The sequence below is a fragment of the Pipistrellus kuhlii genome, unplaced genomic scaffold, assembly GCF_014108245.1.
Source record: "Pipistrellus kuhlii isolate mPipKuh1 unplaced genomic scaffold, mPipKuh1.p scaffold_m20_p_12, whole genome shotgun sequence".
Classification (NCBI taxonomy): Eukaryota; Metazoa; Chordata; class Mammalia; order Chiroptera; family Vespertilionidae; genus Pipistrellus; species Pipistrellus kuhlii.
In genome coordinates this window covers 26,860,163-26,880,520 of record NW_023425427.1, presented here as the reverse complement: position 1 = coordinate 26,880,520, position 20,358 = coordinate 26,860,163, and the positions used below count along the sequence as shown (strand labels likewise).

Sequence of the window (20,358 nt, the reverse complement as noted above, 5' to 3'; positions counted from 1 at the left end):
GTACATTTATGTAGGGTTAAAGGACCTTAGAAGAAGATAGAAGTATTGTGTGTGTGTGTGTGTGTGTGTGTGTGTGTGTGTGATGGGGGGGGGGGAGTGTGGACAGAGGAGGTCCTCTCTGAGAAGTATGGGTAAAGTCTCTGAGCTCCTATACTCACAGGAAAGTCTTAATAGCTAAGAAAGATTTCTGTGGCTGCAGTATCCTGCTCTGACTGTATAGAGAATGAGAGAAGAACCTTGAAGTCTCTGTTTTTACTTAAGTCAGAGGGGACTGTGAAGTTGTAGACTGACCGTCCATTCAACCATTTGTCCCACAAATACTCATCAACCCTTACAGCGCACAAGGCATGACACCCTGGTGCAGAAGGCTGTACTATAAGATGCTTGAGCCCCCAAGGCCCTGTGACATGGATGTACTATTACTAGTGCTCCTTGAGCAATGCTAGCCTATAGGAGAGGAAATGTTTTTGATGTAAAGAATATTGATGATGTAAACTCTTGGTCCAAAAGATTGGACACCACTTTAGTTGTGCTCCCTCCAAAGTCATGCCGAGAGCTGTGCAATTATTTTTGTAATGGTTACACGATGGAATGATACCAGTTCAGATATACTGGGTAAAATAAAGTATATTATTTAAACGAATTTTACTTTTGGAAACATCAGCCACTGGAAAATGGAAAATTACATATATGGCTCTGATTTGTGGAAGAGGATGTGGTGGTGAAGAGAATGCTCCACTCACACATTGTGGCAGAAAGTGAAAATTGCTAAAGCCTTCCTGGGAAGCAGTCTGACAGGAGCTAGCAGAATTTAGAATGTACATAGTCTTACATTTCAACACCACTTCTAGGAAACCATCCTTCAGAAACACACACACACACACACACACACACACACACACACACACACATACACACAGATGTTCAAGCAGGTTCATGGCAGAATTGATTGTGATCATGAAAATTAGGAACAACAGCTACATATTTCCCAGTAGAGGAGGGATTAAATAAATTTTGGCCTGCCCACAAAATGGAATTCTTATAAACATTTAAATAGGTTGAGTTATAAGTATGTGTGCTACTAAGGAAGTAGTACCATTATAAATTAAGTTAAAAAAATCTTGGGAGTCAAAAGGTATAAACTTCCAGTTATAAGGTAAGTCATGGGGATGTAACACACAGCATGGTGATACAATTAATAATACTGTATTGCATATTTGAAAGTTGCTAAGAGAGTAGATCTTAAAACTTCTCATCACATAAAAAAAGTTTTTTGTAGTTGAATGGTGAAGGATGTTAACTAGACATTGTGATGATCATTTCACGATATCTATAAATACTGAATCATGTATACTTAAGACTACTATAATACAGCATACTTCTGTATTTTTTTATCTTTAATGATGAGAATGTGTTCATGAATGCTGATACAATTTTTAACACAAGACAAGGAAGAAAGTATGTAGAAGATAGGTTATGGGAATTATGAATAAGTTATTATATTATTGTTTTACTAATTTACATGAGAATATATTTATAGACATAATATATTAATTCCCCTCAAGCTCAACCCACATGATCTTTCCCAAAGACCGTGAACAGAAGAGGCAAAGGGTGTATTGAATTTAATCTCCAAACAATCATGCTGAGGCATATTAACTACTGGGGTCGAACTGCTTTAGGGTTTATTAGAGGACATCAAATTCTGCTGGGACTTGAAGAGAAAGGCTATATTTTGATTGTGCATAGTTATCACAGGTGCAGCAACAAGCCTCCAGATCAAAGATGACAAAGACATTATTACTGGTGTGAGAAAGTTTTTCTGCTTTGAAAAAACTTGCTTCTGAACCAGAAAAGTTCTCCAGTTAGTTTTGCCAAAAGTAATCAGTTTTGGTGGGAAGAGTATTGCTGCTGCTACCGTGTTCAAAAACATCTAATTTACGTTTCTTGTGTTGGGAAAGGTGCTAGAACAGATTTAAGAAACAATGAGAAGAAGCTGGCCCTGGATATGGCTACTAATGCTGCCTGCGCAACTCTCCTGAAAAAGAAACAGGGAACAGGTATTTTTTTTTAAAAAAAATAAATCTTTATTGTTCAGATTATTATAGATGTTCCTCTTCCCCCCCACCCCCCCCACAGAGCTCCCCTCCACCCGGTTCCCACCCCATGTTTTTTTTTTAAATATATATACATATATATATACATATATATATATATATATTAAAATATATATATATTTTATTGATTTCAGAGAGGAAGGGAGGGAGAAAGAGATAAAAACATCAATGATGAGAGAGAATCCTTGATCAGCTGCCTCTTGCATGCCCCACACTGGGGATTGAGCCCGCAACCTGGCCATGTACTCTAATCCGGAATCAAACTGTGGCCTCCTGGTTCATAGGTTGATATTCAACCCCTGAACCACGCCAGTTGGGTGTGTATTTGGTTATAACCCTTCTTTTCCAATGGTGCTGTCATGACTAAGATTTCTCAATTTAGTATTAGGGGGGGGGAAATTTCTTTCAGGTGATTCTGAAGTTAGATTGTCTGTCTGTGGTCCAAATCAGAACCTCTAACACAGAAGAGTACCCTCATGCAAACAAATTTGAAGAGACAAATTAAACATACAAATTTTTGTATATTTCTTTGTTTCTTACAATTAAATTCGAATCACTTTGCTTTCCATTACAGTCCTTTTCAGAGAACCATGATCTCCATCTCTTCTTTTCAGATAACATTTTTTTTTTTTTTATTGAGTGGACATCTCTAAATATTTTTTTAACTTAATCATTCAACAGCTCCATGATTATATTTTGTTTCTGTTTTAAATGAGGACCTCAATAAACTATTTTAGCCCAGCTGGTGTGGCTCAGTGGTTGAGCATCCACCTATGAACTAGGAGATCACGGTTTGTTTCCTAGTCAGAGCACATGCCCAGGTTGTGGGCTCGATCCCCAGTGAGGGGTGTGCAGAAGGCAGGCGGTCAATAATTCTCTCTCCTCATTTGATGTTTCTACCTATCTCCTTCTCCCCCTCCCTTCCTGTCTGAAATCAATAAAAATGTATTAAAATATTTTATACTTTGTAAACATGTTGGCATTTATTTGTAGTACGGTGGGTGGTTTTTAAAGATGAAGTTTAGGTGTACCTTCTTTAAGATAAAAATTGCTATCAATGTGGGAGAATAGGTTTGAAAAAAATGAAAGGCTTGTGTGGTTGTTTTGAAAAGGTGTTAAAGAAAGGTGCTACACAGCATTGCAGTCATTCCTGATCAACATTCAGAGACCGGATGTTATTTGACCTCTCAGTACATACCCTATTGAATGTGTCCCCCAGAATCATTCTAATGTGATTCCTGAAAGAAATGCTGGAGGGTGTGCCTTGAACTCCTCTTCCTATCCTTCTCTTCTGATTCCCCTCTTCATTCATCATTAGCGTACAGCCCCTGAGAAACCCAGAGCTGTAGGAAAAGAAAGGTAGATGATTTGGTTAGAGGGAACTTCTCATCTCTTTTCTCGCATCTACTTTATGTTTGGCATTTTAATACCATTTTGAAGTATATAATTAATACATATTTTTCACTGTTTTTTGTTTGTTTGTTTGTTTGTTTGTTTTAAAGGAACCTATAATGGTTTTTCCAAATCTTTAGCATTGCTACTCATCATTCCAATCCTTCTTAGTCTTGCTTTAGAGCAGGGGAATGTCTGGCCTGCAGGCCTTCTACAGCCCACAAAATCATTGGTTTGGCCTGGCTGATGTGGCTCAGTGGTCGAGTGTCAACCTATGAACCAGGAGGTCATGGTCCCATTCGGGGCATATGCCTGGAGTGCTGGCTCGATCCCCAGTGTGGGGCAAGCTGATCGATGATTTTCTCTCCTCATTGATGTTTCTATCTGTCTCTCTTTTTCCCTTCCTCTCTGAAAAAAACAAAACAAAACAAAAACAACTAAAAAAAATATGTATCATTGGTCTGGCCCTGGGGTGAGTTAATTGAATGTTTGACCAAATATAGCAGGCTAATTTTTAAGGTAATAACTTTGTATGACCCATGAATGAATTTTTAAATATCTAAATGGCCCTGGGCAGAAAAAAGATTCCTCACTCTTCCTGCTTTAGAATCTAAAGTTTAGACTGATGAATCTTGGTGGAGATCTACAATATAACTTTTGAAAAATCTTTATTATACAGGCTAAAGTGCATTTGTTTTCATTTTAACTTGAAGGTATTATCACTTTCAGAATTTGTGTAATAACTACTGATTTCTGTTTTTATCATTTGAATTGATTTCTCATTAAGTTTTGAACCCTGGGAAAACTTATTTCTCCCCCAGGCATCCTTTTATTTATGAGAAGAGGCAATCTTATATTGCCCTATACATATTCCATTCCTAGTAGAAGCAACAAAATAAAGTCAGTCGCCTGGTTTCCTGTTTCAGCCCATCAAAAATATCCCAGTCCCCTTCTCTTCCTGGCTCACCAAGGGAGCTTCCCAGAATTATCCTCCTTCCCCGTTATGGGATTCCCATCACAGCCCTCCTCTGGAATCTATTGTTCCTTTTTCTCCTTTATTCCAGACGTGTGTTTGTTCCAGATCCTTATTTCTTTTAACTTCAGATATATAATGTCAGCTGTTTAAGCAGTTTGGGATTCTAATTATTTAAGCCATGTGTGCTCACTCGCAGAGCAAGCCTTCCTTTAAAGTAATTGCTCCTACAGAGATGAACTGGGTTCTAGTAAGTGAGAGAGAAAGTATTTACCAGCTGAGTGGTGCTGCCCAGCCGCATTGTTGCTGGGGAGAGAGACTGTTACTTGGTGTGGACCTCCTGCTCCTGCTGCCTTGGTTGGGTTAGGAAGTAGGACTCTGGCCTAATTTCCTTTCTCTGCCACTGACTTCCTGTTGCTCTGTGGGTGTCTTCAGAATGTCCTGACCTAGGAGTAAGGTTTCTTGTGAGCTGAAGGTTATCAGAAGCTCGTGCGTCGTGTGAGCTTGATCACGATGGGCACGGGAAAATGCCAAATGTGCTCAGCCCCTGGAGAGCTGTACCCCGACGCTTCTGACGTGAGCAGCTGGACGGGGGAGAGGCAGGTCGCCAGCTCTCCTCTGTCTCTCCCCTTTTTGGAAGTTTTTGCAGATTAAATAGGGCTAGATGATGGGCGCTCTTTTTCTCTGTTCACTCCAAGTGTCCTTAGCATGCCTTCCTAAGTATGTACTGATTGGATAATGGGTTTGTTAGGGAGGTAATCGAAGAGCCAAGAATGGAATTTTCATATTTCGATTTTCATCTTACCTTTTTCTTTCTTTTTTGTTTTTCTGCTTCATTTCCTCAGAAATCCAGTTAAAAAAATTTTAAATTTGTATTTTGATCCTAGTTGGAATGAGAGTTTAAATATTGAGCTGTGTCATTAGTTGCCAGCATGAACTCTAAGCTGGAAAAGGTATATTCTGATATCATTTTCCACTTCTTGATTTTTTTTAAAGAAAAAAAGAATTCATTTGTTTTAATTATTATGAAGGATAACTTTAGGATATAAGGGTGGGGTGAGAGTCATATTTGAGAGTTGAGCCCTTTAATTTTTTTTCTAATAAAAAAACTGGGATATAATTCACATTAAGTGAAGTACAAAAATCCTAAGTGTACAGTGCATACACTTATTTGCCACAGCCCAGATCCAGATGGAAAACATTTCCCATTTCACAGAGGCCTCCCTTAGTATCCTAACTTCTCTTACCACAGATAGCTTTGCCAGTTCTTGAACTTGATATAAATGGAATAAAGCAGTATGTACTTTTTGTGTGTCTTTTCCTTAACATCACTTCTGTGATGCTTATCCATGTTATGTGTTTATCCCTCCACCAGTTATTTATGTCTGTCTGTCTGAAGTGCTGATGCTTGATTTGGAACATGTAAGTCCAGGGCACTGAGACTGAAGAAAAATGGAAGTGAGGCAGGGGAGGTTGGAAGTGCTGCTAGGTGATACATTCTCATGCCGGGCATGAACCAAGATAGGCTATGAAGAGATACAGCTCATGACTCAGCATTTGTCCATATGAGTTTCCAGAGAAACTGCCTCAGAGCAGTCAGTGAAAGGAAGGGAGGAAAAAGAATTTATTCGCCTGGCTCATTCCTGTTTCTTGTGTTCCATTCGGTCTGAGTTTGCAACATGGCAGGCCATCCTTCTCTTGCTAACAGGAGAAACGAGGTTAAAACAAAGTGCAGAAATAACCACTGAAGGACAAAGAATATCCCAAATACTGCAAAATGCAGGATTGGCATAGCAAAGTAGAAGGGAAAAGAACTTTGCCGTTTGTCTCTTTGTCTTTTACTTAAAGCTGCTTTTACCAAGTTAGTAGCCAGTCTCGAAGTTTGTGTGTGGGGTAGAACAAAATCCATTTCTCCCAGGTCTCCAGAACTCCTCTTAGGGGGATGGAGAAGAATATAGTCAACCTGGAGACTTGTAATAGTTTGGAAGTGAAATCATGGAAGTTTCCCTCTGTTCTATATCCGCTTATTTTAAACATGTAAAGATTCTTTAAAAAGCTACAATATCATTAACATACCTAAAATTAGTAAGTTCTTAATATTACCAAATGTAATTTTCAAAATTTGCCATTTTTCTTATGCTTACTTACTTAGTCTTTGCTTACTTATCTATTTATTTCCTTACACTTTGTAGAAGTCAGGGTCCAAACTAGGTAATTGATAGGTAACTCTCAGTTTTGTTTTTTAAATTAGTGTTTCATTTTCTCTTCCCCTTGTTTTTAGCTTTGTAATATATTTGTTAGGGACTGAGTTAGTTTATTTGAATTTCCCAATGTAAACGTTGTAAGTATGCAGTCCTGTGGTGTCGTGCGTCACGTTCTACTGTCTTCTGCATTTTTGTCAAATAATGTTACATTCCCCCTCCCCCCCCCCCAAAAAAAGATGTTAGATCTAGATGTTTGATTAGATCTAGGTCTAGCTATCATAGGGGGAGAGGAAGGAATATTTCAGAAAGAAAATCATGTCCTTCCACAGAGGCACATAATATCTGGTTGTCACTTTTCCTATGATGTTAGCATCCACTGATGATCATTATTTAGATCTAGTATTTCACTAATCTGCTGCAAATGGTGATATTCTAATTCTGTCACTTTTTTTTTTTTTTGCCTCAGTTACTAACTGAGAAATTCTATTGTACAAAGAAAAATTTCTCATCAGCTGTTTGGTTACCCAGAGAAATAGTTCATGTAGCAGAAGCAGATGTTAATGTAAAAAACCATTGAAACCTGTAAAGAATTTTTGTGAGTTTATTTGAGCCAAACTATCGACATATGTGTAGAACCTCAATGAATTGAGAGAATGCCCCGGAGAATGGTGGGTTACATCTGTATTTATGCATTGCAATCAAAGGAAAGGGATGTAGGTGGGTTACATGAAATCCATTGGAGATAGACTAGGGAGGTGGGAGAAAGCAAAGCAGGGAAACCTCTGGGATTGGATGAAAAGTAAAATGATAGACACATGCTTATGTGGGTGCAAGAACAATTACCATAGCAATGAAGGAATTTGTGGGATCTGTCCTGGAGCCCAGGCACATTAGGTTGTGCTCCAAGGGGTCCAGAAAAAGGGAAGTTACAAGTTACCCAGACATTTTAAGGGTATATTATTAAAGATGCAAAAAGACCAGTAGATTCAATTCAGGTAAAGGTGGACCTTGTCAGTGAAGATACCGGCCTAGGATGTAACTAGCCACCATAACTGCTTTTAGTTAAAAGTTTTGAGACCATCCTTTTCTAGTGTGTCCCATAAGTTTGCAAGACCGCCATTCAAGCCTTCCCTGAGCTCTGTCAGGTTAACATGTGGCCCCTTTCATCCACACAGAATAAAGGCTTGATTTTTACCCTTCATTTAAGAGTTTTCATAATAACCCTATCAGTCTCCAAAGGGACCTATGAATTCCCTGTGGCATGTGCTGAAATATTTTATGTGTTTTACTCCTTTATAATTAATATCTTTCTGGATAACTTTGGCTAATGGAGGCCTCTTCAGGTTGGATCCTGAACCATTTTAAAGTAATGCTGATTTTGGTAGGATCCTTGCTTTCTGGCATGACAAGTGGTTTCAGGGGCATTTTTTTTTTTTTTTTTTTTACATTTTCTGCCCCAGACTTGAAATTAGTCATATCTCTAATGAGCAGTGGGGATATAGTATTTAGAGACCATGATCTGGATTCTATAACATATATTATTGATCTCTAACAATGTGTTTATATGTGCATTTCAACCCCACTCCCCACCCTCCTAAATTATACCTAGTGTAACCTGTTATAGAAATTTTGAAGCCAGACAACCAATGGGTCCAGGCTGCCTGTCACTACTTGAGCCAATTCACCAGAGACAGGGTTGAATAATCCTGGCAGTATGGGAGAGCAGCAGGTCATTCACAAAAATCTGCTTTGCAACCCTCATAAGCCAGCTATTTATATTGGTTAGGGCAATATTACATGGGGAAGTAAAAATTATAGGCATGGGAAGCAGGCATTGGGGGCTGGGGTTCAGTTCCATTGTTTGGGCAACAAGATTGTTAATCTTTCCATGATAATAGGCAATTCTTGAATGAGAGTGGACCAAATTCCAAGATTGACTCCCAGGTCCTAGGTTGACTGCCAGCTCCCTGGTTGACTCTGGGATCCTGGGTGTACTACTCCCAACCAGGTTAGAATGTCCTTTCTTTAATCAGAACAAGCCAATCACGGTTAGCAGCATGATTAGTATTTCTTGTAACTATAGCTAGACCCCAGTATTCTATTTTTGCCCCTAACAATTTGACCAGATAGTTGAATAGGTGAACATTCAAGTCCCAGTCTTCCTTTTGAACCCTGTTCGAGGTTGATTTTAAATTTGATGAGGTTTTAACTCTTTCTATTTCAAAACTTTTTTTCATTTCAATCTTTTGTTTCTGAGTATACTTTATCAGTGTTTTCTACAATGAAACTGAAGCTTCTGTATTCTCATTCTCTATCCTTTCTCTCTCTCATTAGTTATCTTTCTACCCAGTGACCTTGCCTTCAGGTAAGGCCTCAGGTTGTTGACAGTCTGAAGTCCTGTGTGCGTTTGTCCTTGGGGGCGGTTGGAAGCACTGCCCTCAGAGGGGAGGGACTTCTGCTGTGTTTCACGGTGGTCGGGGACCATTTTGTATGAGATAGAGTAATGGTACCTTAGCACCATGTGCTTCAATTTCCTCATGTCTAAGGAACATGCAAACAAGTGTATTTGTCAGCCTCTGTGGCAATCGTTACGCTGAAAATAAAAAGTTGAAGAAGATTCTTGGGGAAAGAAGAACCCCTGGATCTGAGAGAAGATGACGGTTTGTTGAATTGGCAGGAGGTTTGAACATAAAAACAAAATCCAAGCAATATTTAATTTCTCTTTTTTGCCTTCTTCCTGTATTTTTTTTTTAGATGCTGCTCGAACATTAAGCAATGCTGAGGATTATCTTGATGAAGAGGACTCAGATTAATTCCTTCCTGAAGCTTTAAGGGCTAAAACTTCTGTTGCTTTTGCCATTCCAAAACCCTGTCTTTGCCAGAAGAGTGTTGGTAACTGTTTTTTTGTTTTTGTTTTTTAATGTCCATATGAACATTGTGGAACGTGGCAGTATTGCACTGTGTTTGAGTAGAACATGTAAATGAATAGTTCTCACCTTTGGTTTGCCAATAAGTTACTGGATTCTTTGCTGTATAAAGTAAGTTTTTGTTCAACAGAATAGAACAAGAAGAGATTATTGCTATTTATCAAGTTAAAGAAATTTTAAGAATTTATTTCTTTAAAAAAATCAGGATGGTTTTATAAATTAAATTTCTTTACCTCAAGGATGTTTTGAATGGATTTTTCAAGGGTAGAAATGCTTATTATAATAATAAACCAAAAGACAACAGAAAATTGTCAGTTATTCTGACAAAAATAAACATTTGAAGAGACTGTTTCCTTTTGTCTGTTTTTCTGATATGACTCTGTGCCGGTAAATAAGTAAGTTTTTTATATTTAGGTAAAGACTGAATTTTTTTTTTTTAAATTATATTTTGTATTTGTTAGCACAGGAGAATCATGAGAGCCAAATCGCCTTTCAACTTTCTATATCTGCTTTCATTAAAGTCAAGACAATAATCACTGAAAAGATAACTTTCTAATAAGATATATAACTTTAATGAGTATGAAACTTTCAGTTTTATCTCCAAGGTTATACTTAGTATGAAGAAACCTAGCAGCTCATTGTTAAAGGTTTGATAAGTTAAAAAAGAAATGACTGCCTCGGCCAGGTAGCTCAGTTGGTTCATTGTTGTCTTGATAAGCAAAGGTTTCAGGTTTGATCTCTACTCAAAGCAACCAATGAATGCATAAATGAGTGGAACAACAAAATGATGTTTCTCTCTGTCCTTTCCTTTCTCTCTCTCTAAAATCAATCAGTCAATTTTTTTTTTTAAAGAGGAAATTATTTTCTTATTATGGAACATGCCATAGTTTTCTATGATGGAGTAGCCAGGAGTCATGGTATTTTTTGGCTTTCAGTTTTTCACATTGGTTTTCTCATGATTCAGATTCTTTTGCTAAAACATCAACTAACATTTTAGGGAGCCTTCTGTACTATTGAAGTGACACTTCATTTGAGCTCCTAGTTTTTATCACCACTGTGATGATATTAAAAATGACATGGCCATTGGCATTTGTCCCGATTCCAGGCACTAGGCTTAGGACTATATTTTGCAAGAAGACTTCGATATACTAATTTCAAAAAACACACTGGTGAAGAGAAGGAACTGTTTAAAGAAGGAAGTGGGTTAGCTCAGGAAACGAATAACTGCCTCTAGTCTATAAGGCTTTCCTCTGTCTCAGCCTGTTTGGTTTTCCTCTCTGTGGGTGCCTTGAGAAAGGATACTCTGATAAAGAAGCCTGTGTGAGGTCTTTAAAAAAATTACCCCAACTCAATTTCAGTAGAAAGAAATCTGTATAAGTAATGACAGCAAAAGATAAGAAGAAAATCTGAAATTAACACAAAAGGATACTTTATTTTCAAAACAAATGTTATTAAATGTGAGGTAAAAACATTTGTATTTCTTCATAAGCATAAATTTGAAGATAGGAAATCATTGTTGAAATTATATCTGTTCTCACATAACCTTTAAGGATTTGTTCTTTAAAAAGGGTGTTTATACTATAACTAAAAGCTTTTGGAAATCTCTAACTTTTTGTTCCAGGACATTGTGGGCCTGGGAATATTAGGAAAGATGCCAAGTAAACACTCTTAATTTTTTAACATGGGCGGAGATAATACATGGATAGATATAGATAGTTTTTATGAAAATATTCTGTGCTTGATGTAGATATATTATTTATGTATTTGAGGTAAAGAGTAGTGGGGACTTCACTGCCATTGCTTTTAACATTTTCAAACCTATGAAAATTCTAGGAAGTTGGCCAACTATAGTATCTTGGAGGAGTGGAGGGTGGTCTTAGAGATTTGCAGGACTTTTTGGTGAAATAGGACAATGCATTTAGCTGTAGTTGAAACTCCATGGTGAAATTTACTTTTGTTTCTTGCTTATTCAGCCTAGCTGATCTGAACTGTCTCAGAGATTGTTTCATGCTAAAGTCAGCAGCAAAAAAAAAAACCACAAAAAATAAATAAACAAAAAACACACACACAAAAAACAACAACAAAACAACAACAACAACAACAACAAAACTTGCCACTGCTCTGCCCCTGCAGAGGAGGGCTTTGGTTATGTCCTGGGAATGACTTTGGAGATTTTCTGTAACCTGAGCTTTCTGACGTCACAAAGGCCTGAACTCCTTCCAGCCTTTGCATCCTTTAAAAGAAAATGCCTTTCAGCCCCCCTGAGCCAAGGTAGCTCAGGGTGCTTGTTCAGCTACCAGCCCAGTAATGTCCTGCAAAGAACTTTTTTTTTTCTTTTTCTTTAAAAAAAAATATATTGATTTTTTACCAAGAGGAAGGAAGAGGGATAGAGAGTTAGAAACATAGATGAGAGAGAATCATCTATCAGCTGCCTCTTGCACACCCCCTACTGGGAATGTGCCCACAACCAAGGTACATGCCCGTGACCAGAATCGAACCTGGGACCTTTCAGTCCGCAGGCTGACGCTCTATCCACTGAGCCAAAAAACGGTTTTGGCCATTCTTTTTTCTTATCAGAGTTACCCACTTTAGATTCCTTTATGGGACTGGTCTGCAGCAAGTTATTTATCGTTGGATTGCCATGCAATTACAGCTGTCAGTTTCTTAGTGAACTTCCCAAATGGCTTTTCCTTTTTCAATGGATTGGCTATTTAACCAAAGGGAAACATGGAGCAAAGCAGTGGTGACTCTGTTTTCCTCCCCTTCCAATCTTGCACAAAAAAATTGGAAATATGCTGAAAGTGAAATCTCAGATAATTTCAGGTAGAGAAAAATGTAAAATTTTTTCCATGTATGTTTTCTTCACAAGTATTCTTTATTGTACAGAACTTCAGAATTACTGATATTTCTTATCGTGAGCCCTGTATTTCACATCTTCATATATGGATGATTTCTTTTCTAATAGGCTGTAGGGCCTAACATTTACATCTGATCATCACCATTTCCCTGTTGACTTTGATTTTGTGTTTGTTTTGTGACATTTTATGTTGTACAATAAATATGTATGTAGCAGAGCAGCCTTACACTGAGCAGCCAAACTTACAAGTGTCTGACTACTGAACATTGAGGTTTTGGTGGGAGGGGTATTGCAAAAGACTCTGCTCTATTTTAACGGAAAATACAGCCTTGGTGAACACTTTTCTTAAGTGTAGGAAAAATTGCAGACCACAAATGTATGGTTTCTGTCTTCTTATTTTTTAAATAACAAGCCTTTACATCTGCCCCTCCCTTAAAATGACATAAAATTAAATAAAACTATCATTTATTGAATGCCTACTCTGTCAGTTCCTGTGCTAGGCACTTTCGATGGCATGATGTCTTTTGATCTTTTCAGCAAAGGTTCACCGGGGTGGGGCATGTTCATTCCCCTCTGTCTTTGCAGAGACGTTGAGGTCTGAAGCAGCTAAGTAACTGGCTCAGGGTCACAGTGCTTGAAGGTGGAAGTGCAGGTGTGGCTGACTCCTGAGCCGATGTACCTGCTGCCTACTGCTACTGGCAGATGATCATCCACGTGCTCAGAAAAATACACAGAATTAGACCAGCTCCTCTTCCATCTCAATCCCTGCATGTGGAATCTAATAAATTCAACATACCTACTAATTTAACTAAATGTTTTATTGAAGGAACTCTTAAGAACTTTTTTTTTTTTTTTTTTAAGGATTCCGTTCCCTCCCACCCCCCCGAAAAATTTTGGCAAAACTTTTTGGTTCCTGGTAACCCTGCAGAAATGTTTGTGAAATAGGTTGTACCCCTCAACTTTCCAAATTTTCCATGCAAATGAAACCGAATACATATTAAAGAAAGGCTAGACTAGCAGTTCGCCTTGTCTGACTTTGTGTAGCTAAATTCAACTTTTGCCTCAGAGAGTCTGAGAGCTCCTCACACATTCCCACATAACCCTGAAAATCAGCGCGTCCTTGGGAAGGGTCACAGAATGATGTCTTACTCAAGTCTGGGAGCTCGTGGTGGACGTGGAGGTGACCTCACACTGCCATGCAGTTCTGTTGTTTCCTGCCAAAGGCCATCTGCTTGGGGTTCCCAATAGGCTCAACCTCTGCCTCACTTGCATCTTTGCCAAGTGGGGGCTGGAATGAGGCCAGGTTTTGGCTGTGGCTGGAAAAGACAACTGAGGAAGTTCAAAGGTCGGAGTTAGAGAGCCCGAGAAGAACCAGAAAGGAAAGTGGAAGAAGAGACAAGTAGGAAAAAGACTGAACAACGAAGGAGAAATGGTGACCCTTTTCAAATCACCCATAGTTCTGATGTGACATCGTAAGAACGCTTCAAGTGGCTAGGAGTGTATAGGCTTTGCAGGGACACTCTGGGTTCAAGTTTGGCTCTGCTGATATTGCTGAATGACGTTGGGCAAATTACCTAAAACACTTCGTTTCCTTAGCTCTAAAATGGGGGAAGCAAGCATACCTACTGCCGAAAGTTGAGAGGATGAAATAGAATGATTTATGTAAATAACAGAATAGTGCCTGGCAGAGTCATTGCTCAATAAGTATTGGCTATGCTCATATGCCCCATGAGGAAGTTTTCATGAAAAACTAATAAATGTGGATGTGTGAAGGATGTGTCAGCAAATGTTTTTCAAAGTCACCGCTATTGTGAACAGTGAGATATTCTAAAATACTTTAAAAATGAATGAAGGACAATGGTGTTTCTTTTTAATCATTTAGGTATGTTTACACGTGGTTGTTTACATTTTTTTCAATGTAAATGTACTCATTGAGAATTATGGATAAGAGGTGTATAACTAGAAAAAACTTGGTAATTATTGAAATAATTCAAAGTTCAGGTGAGGAGACTGTCTCTCCCACTGTCTCCGTTTTACATCCTTGCGTTGGAGTAGTTCAATGGACTTGACAGTCCATGGGTCTAATATTCCTTCTGGGACGATTTCAAGTTGGAAGGCTACTTGACATACCATCTTGATCTTATATTTTTTTTTTTTTAATATATTTTATTGATTTTGTACAGAGAGGAAGGGATAGAGATAGAGAGTTAGAAACATCAATGAGAGAGAGTCATCGATCAGTTGCCTCCTGCACACCCCCCACTGAGGACATGCCCGCAACCAAGGTACATGCCCTTGACTGGAATCGAACCCGGGTCCCTTCAGTCCCCAAGCCGACGCTCTATCCATTGAGCCAAACCGGTCCCGGCCTTATATTTTTTTTTTCAAAACAGAAACAGTCCATATATTCCAATAGATAAGCTTTGCAGCTTCATATGTTTCTCCTATGAGATCGAAGCTTCCAGCATTTAGTTAATCATGGTCAATGAGATAGAGAATCTATGACATTTAGAAGTTAAGTATCATACAGTCTTCACTGACTTTGCACATGAAGGCGATAAAGTAAGAACTAAGTGGGATATTTCCATATTCCCCCATTCCAGACGGGGAATTCCTGGGGCCACCGAAAATGTCTTTTTATACCAGGAGTAAGTCTGGAATAAAAAGGTATGAAAATAAGGCCTACTTAGGTACAAATTTCTATGAAGAATTAGCCAAAGAACAGCCATTGACTGAAACTAGAAATAGCTTCAGAGAAATCCACAGCCCTGAAAAATTCTCAAGTAAAGAGAGCATCACCATGACAGCCAGTGCTCAGAGGAAGCCTGGCCTGCAGCCCTCACGCATCATTTTTGTGCCCTGTGACCAGACCTCTTAGTCCCCTGGATGTACCTGGAATGAGGACCAAGTGATGTTGGCTCCTCATGGGAATTCAAAGTGTCATTGCTGCATCAACGTTTAGAGAACCTTGATCAAGGACTCTCGAGAACCTCAGATTATAGCATAACCTACTGTGGTTGCTGTGTCAGTTTCTCCGTGTGTGGTAGCCCTCATCTGCAGCAGGCCACATGGAGAGCCCTCGCTCTTAATCTCAGCACTAGGGCTCACATGGTGGGTCTCGGGGAAAGGCCACTTGGAGGTCTTCTACTTTGACCCAGGTGAGTATGTGAAAGTGGTGTGGTATCATGGGAGGTTTTTACTTTTATTCTTTTTTTAAAATGTATTTTACTGATTTTTTACAGAGAGGAAGAGAGAGAGATAGAGAGTTAGAAATGTCAATGAGAAAGAATCATCAATTAGCTGCCTCTTGCACACCCCCTACTGGGGATGTGCCCGAAAACAAGATACATGTCTTGACCAGAATCGAACCCGGGACTTTCCAGTCTGCAGGCCAATGCTCTATCCACTGAGCAAAACCAGTTTCGGCTACTTTTATTCTTTAGATCTGCATTCATCAGTGCTGGGGGTATTGCTCTTCTTTAAGTCATATGCTTTCCACCTATTTTTAATATTTTGATCACCGCTTATAGACACTGAATGAAATTTGTAAATGCCTCTCTCTCTTAAAATCGGAAATTGTGCCTAATCCTCTTTCATTTTGCATTATTAGCAGTGGTTTCTTCTGTACTCTGAATTCATTAATTAATACCACTACTGCTACCTCAAACCAGTAAGCATTTATTCCTCACTGGAAAATTTCAGCAAGAAAACGGTAACTGCTAATGTGAGAACTATTCCTAAATGTTTCTGAATAGTCAGATGCTACTTCCTCAGTTCAGCGTCTGGTCCCTCTCCCCTTTTTTAATCAATGGAGCCTGAGGCCACGAAGTGTCTTCCTATTAGAAACACAGCAAGTTAATGACAGCCAATCACCGGAATCAGATGCAAGGGATTTGAGATAGTTGCCATGGGCATTTCTTTCAGGATCCAGTTGCTGCGTGTGAGAGATCATTTTCACAGTGTAGGTATGCCCCTCGCCCCCAGTGGATTTTCCAAGTCCTTTATATTCAGCTCTCTCCACCCTCCCATTTTTTTTTTACTACATTTTAGTCACACACCAGCGGGACTGGGGAGGCCTGTTCAAATCAATATACACATTTATAAATTAAAAAAAAACATATTTTTACTTTTGTCTCCTGATAAAGGTTAATATGAGAAGGGAACTGAAATGCTATCCAAAATGAAACTTGAAACGATTGAGCTTATTATCCCAGTTATGTGTCTGGGCTTCTTAGCTATCTTAGATGAAAAGGAATTGAAATTCGTGTGCCCTTATTTTTATGGTGTCTGAGTTATTACAATAAGATGACACAATTCTGTGGAGTATGTCCAATCAGAGGATATAAGTGTTCATGGCACTTTCGGTTTCATCAGTCAGCAATGAACATTGTTGAATATTCAGCAAATATTCGCAAACATTTTTATGTATGAGGTGCTTTCTTTTTAAGATGAAGAATAAATATTTTGAATGTTTCTATTTTATACTTGTTTAGCAACATTGCCATTTAGAACCACTGAGGAATCCTAAAAATGAACCCCTGGTAAATAGGTAATGTTTCAGTAAATATTTCTGGCTATTAAGCTTTCCTTTGAACCAAGAGCCCTGTAAACTTGGTAATGACTTTAGATGAATAAGAATAAAGTCTGCGCTCATTTCCTCAATCTTCATTGATGTGCCTTATTTTAGTTGTTTGCAAATATTTTTTATTGCAATGTTAATAATTTCATATACATTCACACAAACAGGAAACATCTTGTGTTTAGATATTTGAGGGGCTCTAATGTTGCATACAATTGTGGCTTAATATAAAAACTAACAATATACATCCAGTACTATAAAATTTTATTTTTGCTGCAAGCTGTGTAACAAACTTAATCCTCTATATGTCATTCTTTTTTTTTTTTATCATTTCTATAGCTATTTCTTTTTATGTATGTATAAATGTGTAAAAAAACCCCCAAACATATATATATATGTGTGTGTGTGTGTGTATACATATATATATATTTAAAAAAATATATTTTATTGATTTTACACAGGAATTGAGAGGGATAGAGAGTTAGAAATGTTGATGAGAGAGAAACATCAACCAGTTGCCTCTTGCATACCCCCCTCTGGGGATGTGCCCGCAACCAAGATACATGCCCTCGACCGGAATCAAACCCGGGACCTTTCAGTCCACTGAGCCAAACAGGTTTCGGCGATATATATATATATATATATATACACACACACACACACACACATTATTGTGAGAAAAGCCACCGATACAGGCATACCTTGTTAGGTATTGTGATCTATTCCAGACCACCTTAATAAAGAGAGTGTCACAATAAAAAAGTCAAAATCTTTTTTATTGGTGGAGGGTCTTGCTTTCCATTTGTAGAAAATGCAATACTTGTCAAGCGCAATAAAGCAAAACACAGTAAAATGAGGGTATGCCTGCACTCTTTTTTTTTAAAAAAGAATTCTTCAATCACATACCATTTTCTTGAAAATTCTCTCCTTATGAATAAAAAATTTTTAATTGTGACTTAAAGGATTGGCTATATTTTATCTTTTAAAAAATTGGGTTAAGGTCGGGAGCAGCCAGGCCCGGAGCAGCAGCAGCCAAGCCCGGAGCAGCTAGGTTGGGAGCAGCAGTGGCCAGACCCGGAGCAGCTGGTTGTGGAACGGACCAGAGCAACAGAGGGCAGGCCCGGAGCAGCCAGGCCCGGAACAGCTCGCTCCTCGCCTGCCCCTGCCCCACGGCTGCCTCTCAGACATGGCTGGAAACTTTTGCGGGAACTTGAGGGTCTGCTGAATCAAGTGATGAAGGCTTAGATCTGGATGTGTTGAGTTAGTATAGCTCTGGGGTGTTGATCTGTGAGTGCCTTGTGTGGGGCCTGGATGAGGTTGGTTGATCTATTTGGAAATGTCTTTTGTGTGGGATGTATCCTTGGGCATGTGGAGGTGTTATTGATTTGAGAAAATGCTAAGTAACTGATTTGCTGTCTGAAAGGTTTAAAGTTCTGAAAGTTTAAGGTCTCTTGCCAAAAAGAGGTTTTAAAGCTAACACCTTAATTTTAATGGAGAAAGGGAATGACAAGCCCTTCCCACCCAGAACAGGTAATCCAATTCCAACCAGCAGCTATCTTTAAACAATGTGTCCATTTACACTTGAATGGCTACACCTTTTGATAGCCTAAGGGCAAGTTTACATGTAAACAAGTTTGCTCTCAACTCCCAGGGCAGAAAAAACCCCAAAAAAACCAAGGTTTAAAATTATTAGATTTTAAAATTTATTCTTAGAAGTGTAAAAGTTTATTAATTAAAAAAAAAACAACAACAAAAAAAAGGAGATTGAAAAACCTGATGAACAATAATAGCTGTTCATTGTAGTAGAGTCGGTGATATGGGAGGGGGGTGGACTGACTGTTCTGGGGGGCGGAAAGGGAGGGAGGAAGAGACTGAACATAAACTGTGCACCTATGGATGAGGACAATGGGGGGTGGGGAGGGGGCGGAGGGTGGGGTGGGAACCTGGTGGAGGGGGGAAGAAATGAGGAACCTTTGTAATAGTATGAACAATAAAGATTGATTTAAAAAAGAAAAAAAGAAAAAAATTGGGTTAAATCATATGGTTGCTTAAAATACTTTTCAGTTTTTACTTAAAGTTGAAATGGCCTGCTCACAAACTTTTATTGCCCTGCATGCATTTATAATAAAGAAAATTTGGTTTCACTTATAAATATTGATTTAAGCAAACTAAAACTGATTTAAACGGATATTTAAGTGCAGTTGTTAGACACGAATAAAATGGTTACTAGCTACATTTCATTCTTTTAGAACTTTGTCTCTAAACCAGTGTTTTTTTCTACCCTGTTCTTTTATCCTTTCCATCCAAGTTATAAACCAGTTTTGTCAATCCTAACTCCAAAATGGTGCCTCCCAAATCTGTGCTTTCCATTCCATTTCCATTGCTACTGCCAGGATTCATAAGGGGGTCTGTGGGAAGGGGATCTTGGAGGTCTGAGGATAAACTGCAGATAAGAGACAGCATAATTAGGATTAGAAAGAGCCAACATTGTAGCAAGGACGATAAATATGTGACCCACATTTGTAAATGAGGCAAAAACTCCATTGTCAGGCATAAAGTTAAGACTTGGTCATGCCCACCTTCTCCTGGTCTCCAGGGTACCCTGCAGGTGTAGGTGCAGCTCCCTGAAAAGACTTGCTGTACTAGATGGTCAATACCCCAGCTCAAGCTCGCCCCAAATTCCTTATCTTCTAACCAGGCATAGTTTCTGCCCTCTGCACTTTCTGTTCCATTCCGTCCTACAGGCAACAGACATGATAAATCTACATGACCATTTGCCTCTTGTTCTTGAAACTGAGATCCAGTGCAAGCTCTGCTCCGAAGCATTTGTTTAAACTGGAAATCATCTTTGTTTTAATTTCCTATAACACATTGCTTTTACTTTGCAGTTATCCTGTATCAAATATGTTTGTGCTCTAATTACTTTGTGTTGACAGTCATGCCTTATCTCATTGCTTTGGCCTTAGATAACATAAAACCTGCTATAGAGGGTTAATTTTTTTTTTTTAAGTTACACAGTAATTTGACTGCCCCACCCCCTTTCTATGTAAAGTTTTATGAGTTTTAATATACATATAGATTTGTATGACCACCACTATAACCAGGATACAGAACAGTTCCAGTCAACACAAATAACTTGGTTATCCCTTTATAGTGACCCCCTCCCCCAACTACATCCTGTTAATCACTCATCTATCAATTCTCCAGTCCCGTAATTTTGCCTTGCCCAGAATGTCACATAAATGGAATCAATCTTTTGAGACTGATTTTTTTCACTCAACTTACCTTTGAATTTATCCGTTTGTTGCA

At 38.6% G+C, this 20,358-nt stretch overlaps 1 protein-coding gene across 2 annotated transcripts in view; it reads left to right on the top strand.

The window, feature by feature from the left end:
• The window catches only part of OSTF1 (osteoclast stimulating factor 1), a 55,465-nt gene extending 45,505 nt beyond the window's left edge, over window positions 1-9,960 (top strand). Inside the window, exons 9-11 of one of the 2 annotated variants that reach the window (XM_036433777.2) lie at window positions 1,962-2,060; window positions 9,021-9,051; window positions 9,441-9,960. In XM_036433777.2, coding sequence (XP_036289670.1) covers window positions 1,962-2,060; window positions 9,021-9,051; window positions 9,441-9,468 — 158 coding nt within the window. In that variant the 3' untranslated portion in view covers window positions 9,469-9,960. The remainder of the gene's footprint in view (window positions 1-1,961; window positions 2,061-9,020; window positions 9,052-9,440) is intronic. The other variant, XM_036433776.2, reaches the window with a different exon arrangement.
• Window positions 9,961-20,358: the final 10,398 nt, after the last annotated feature.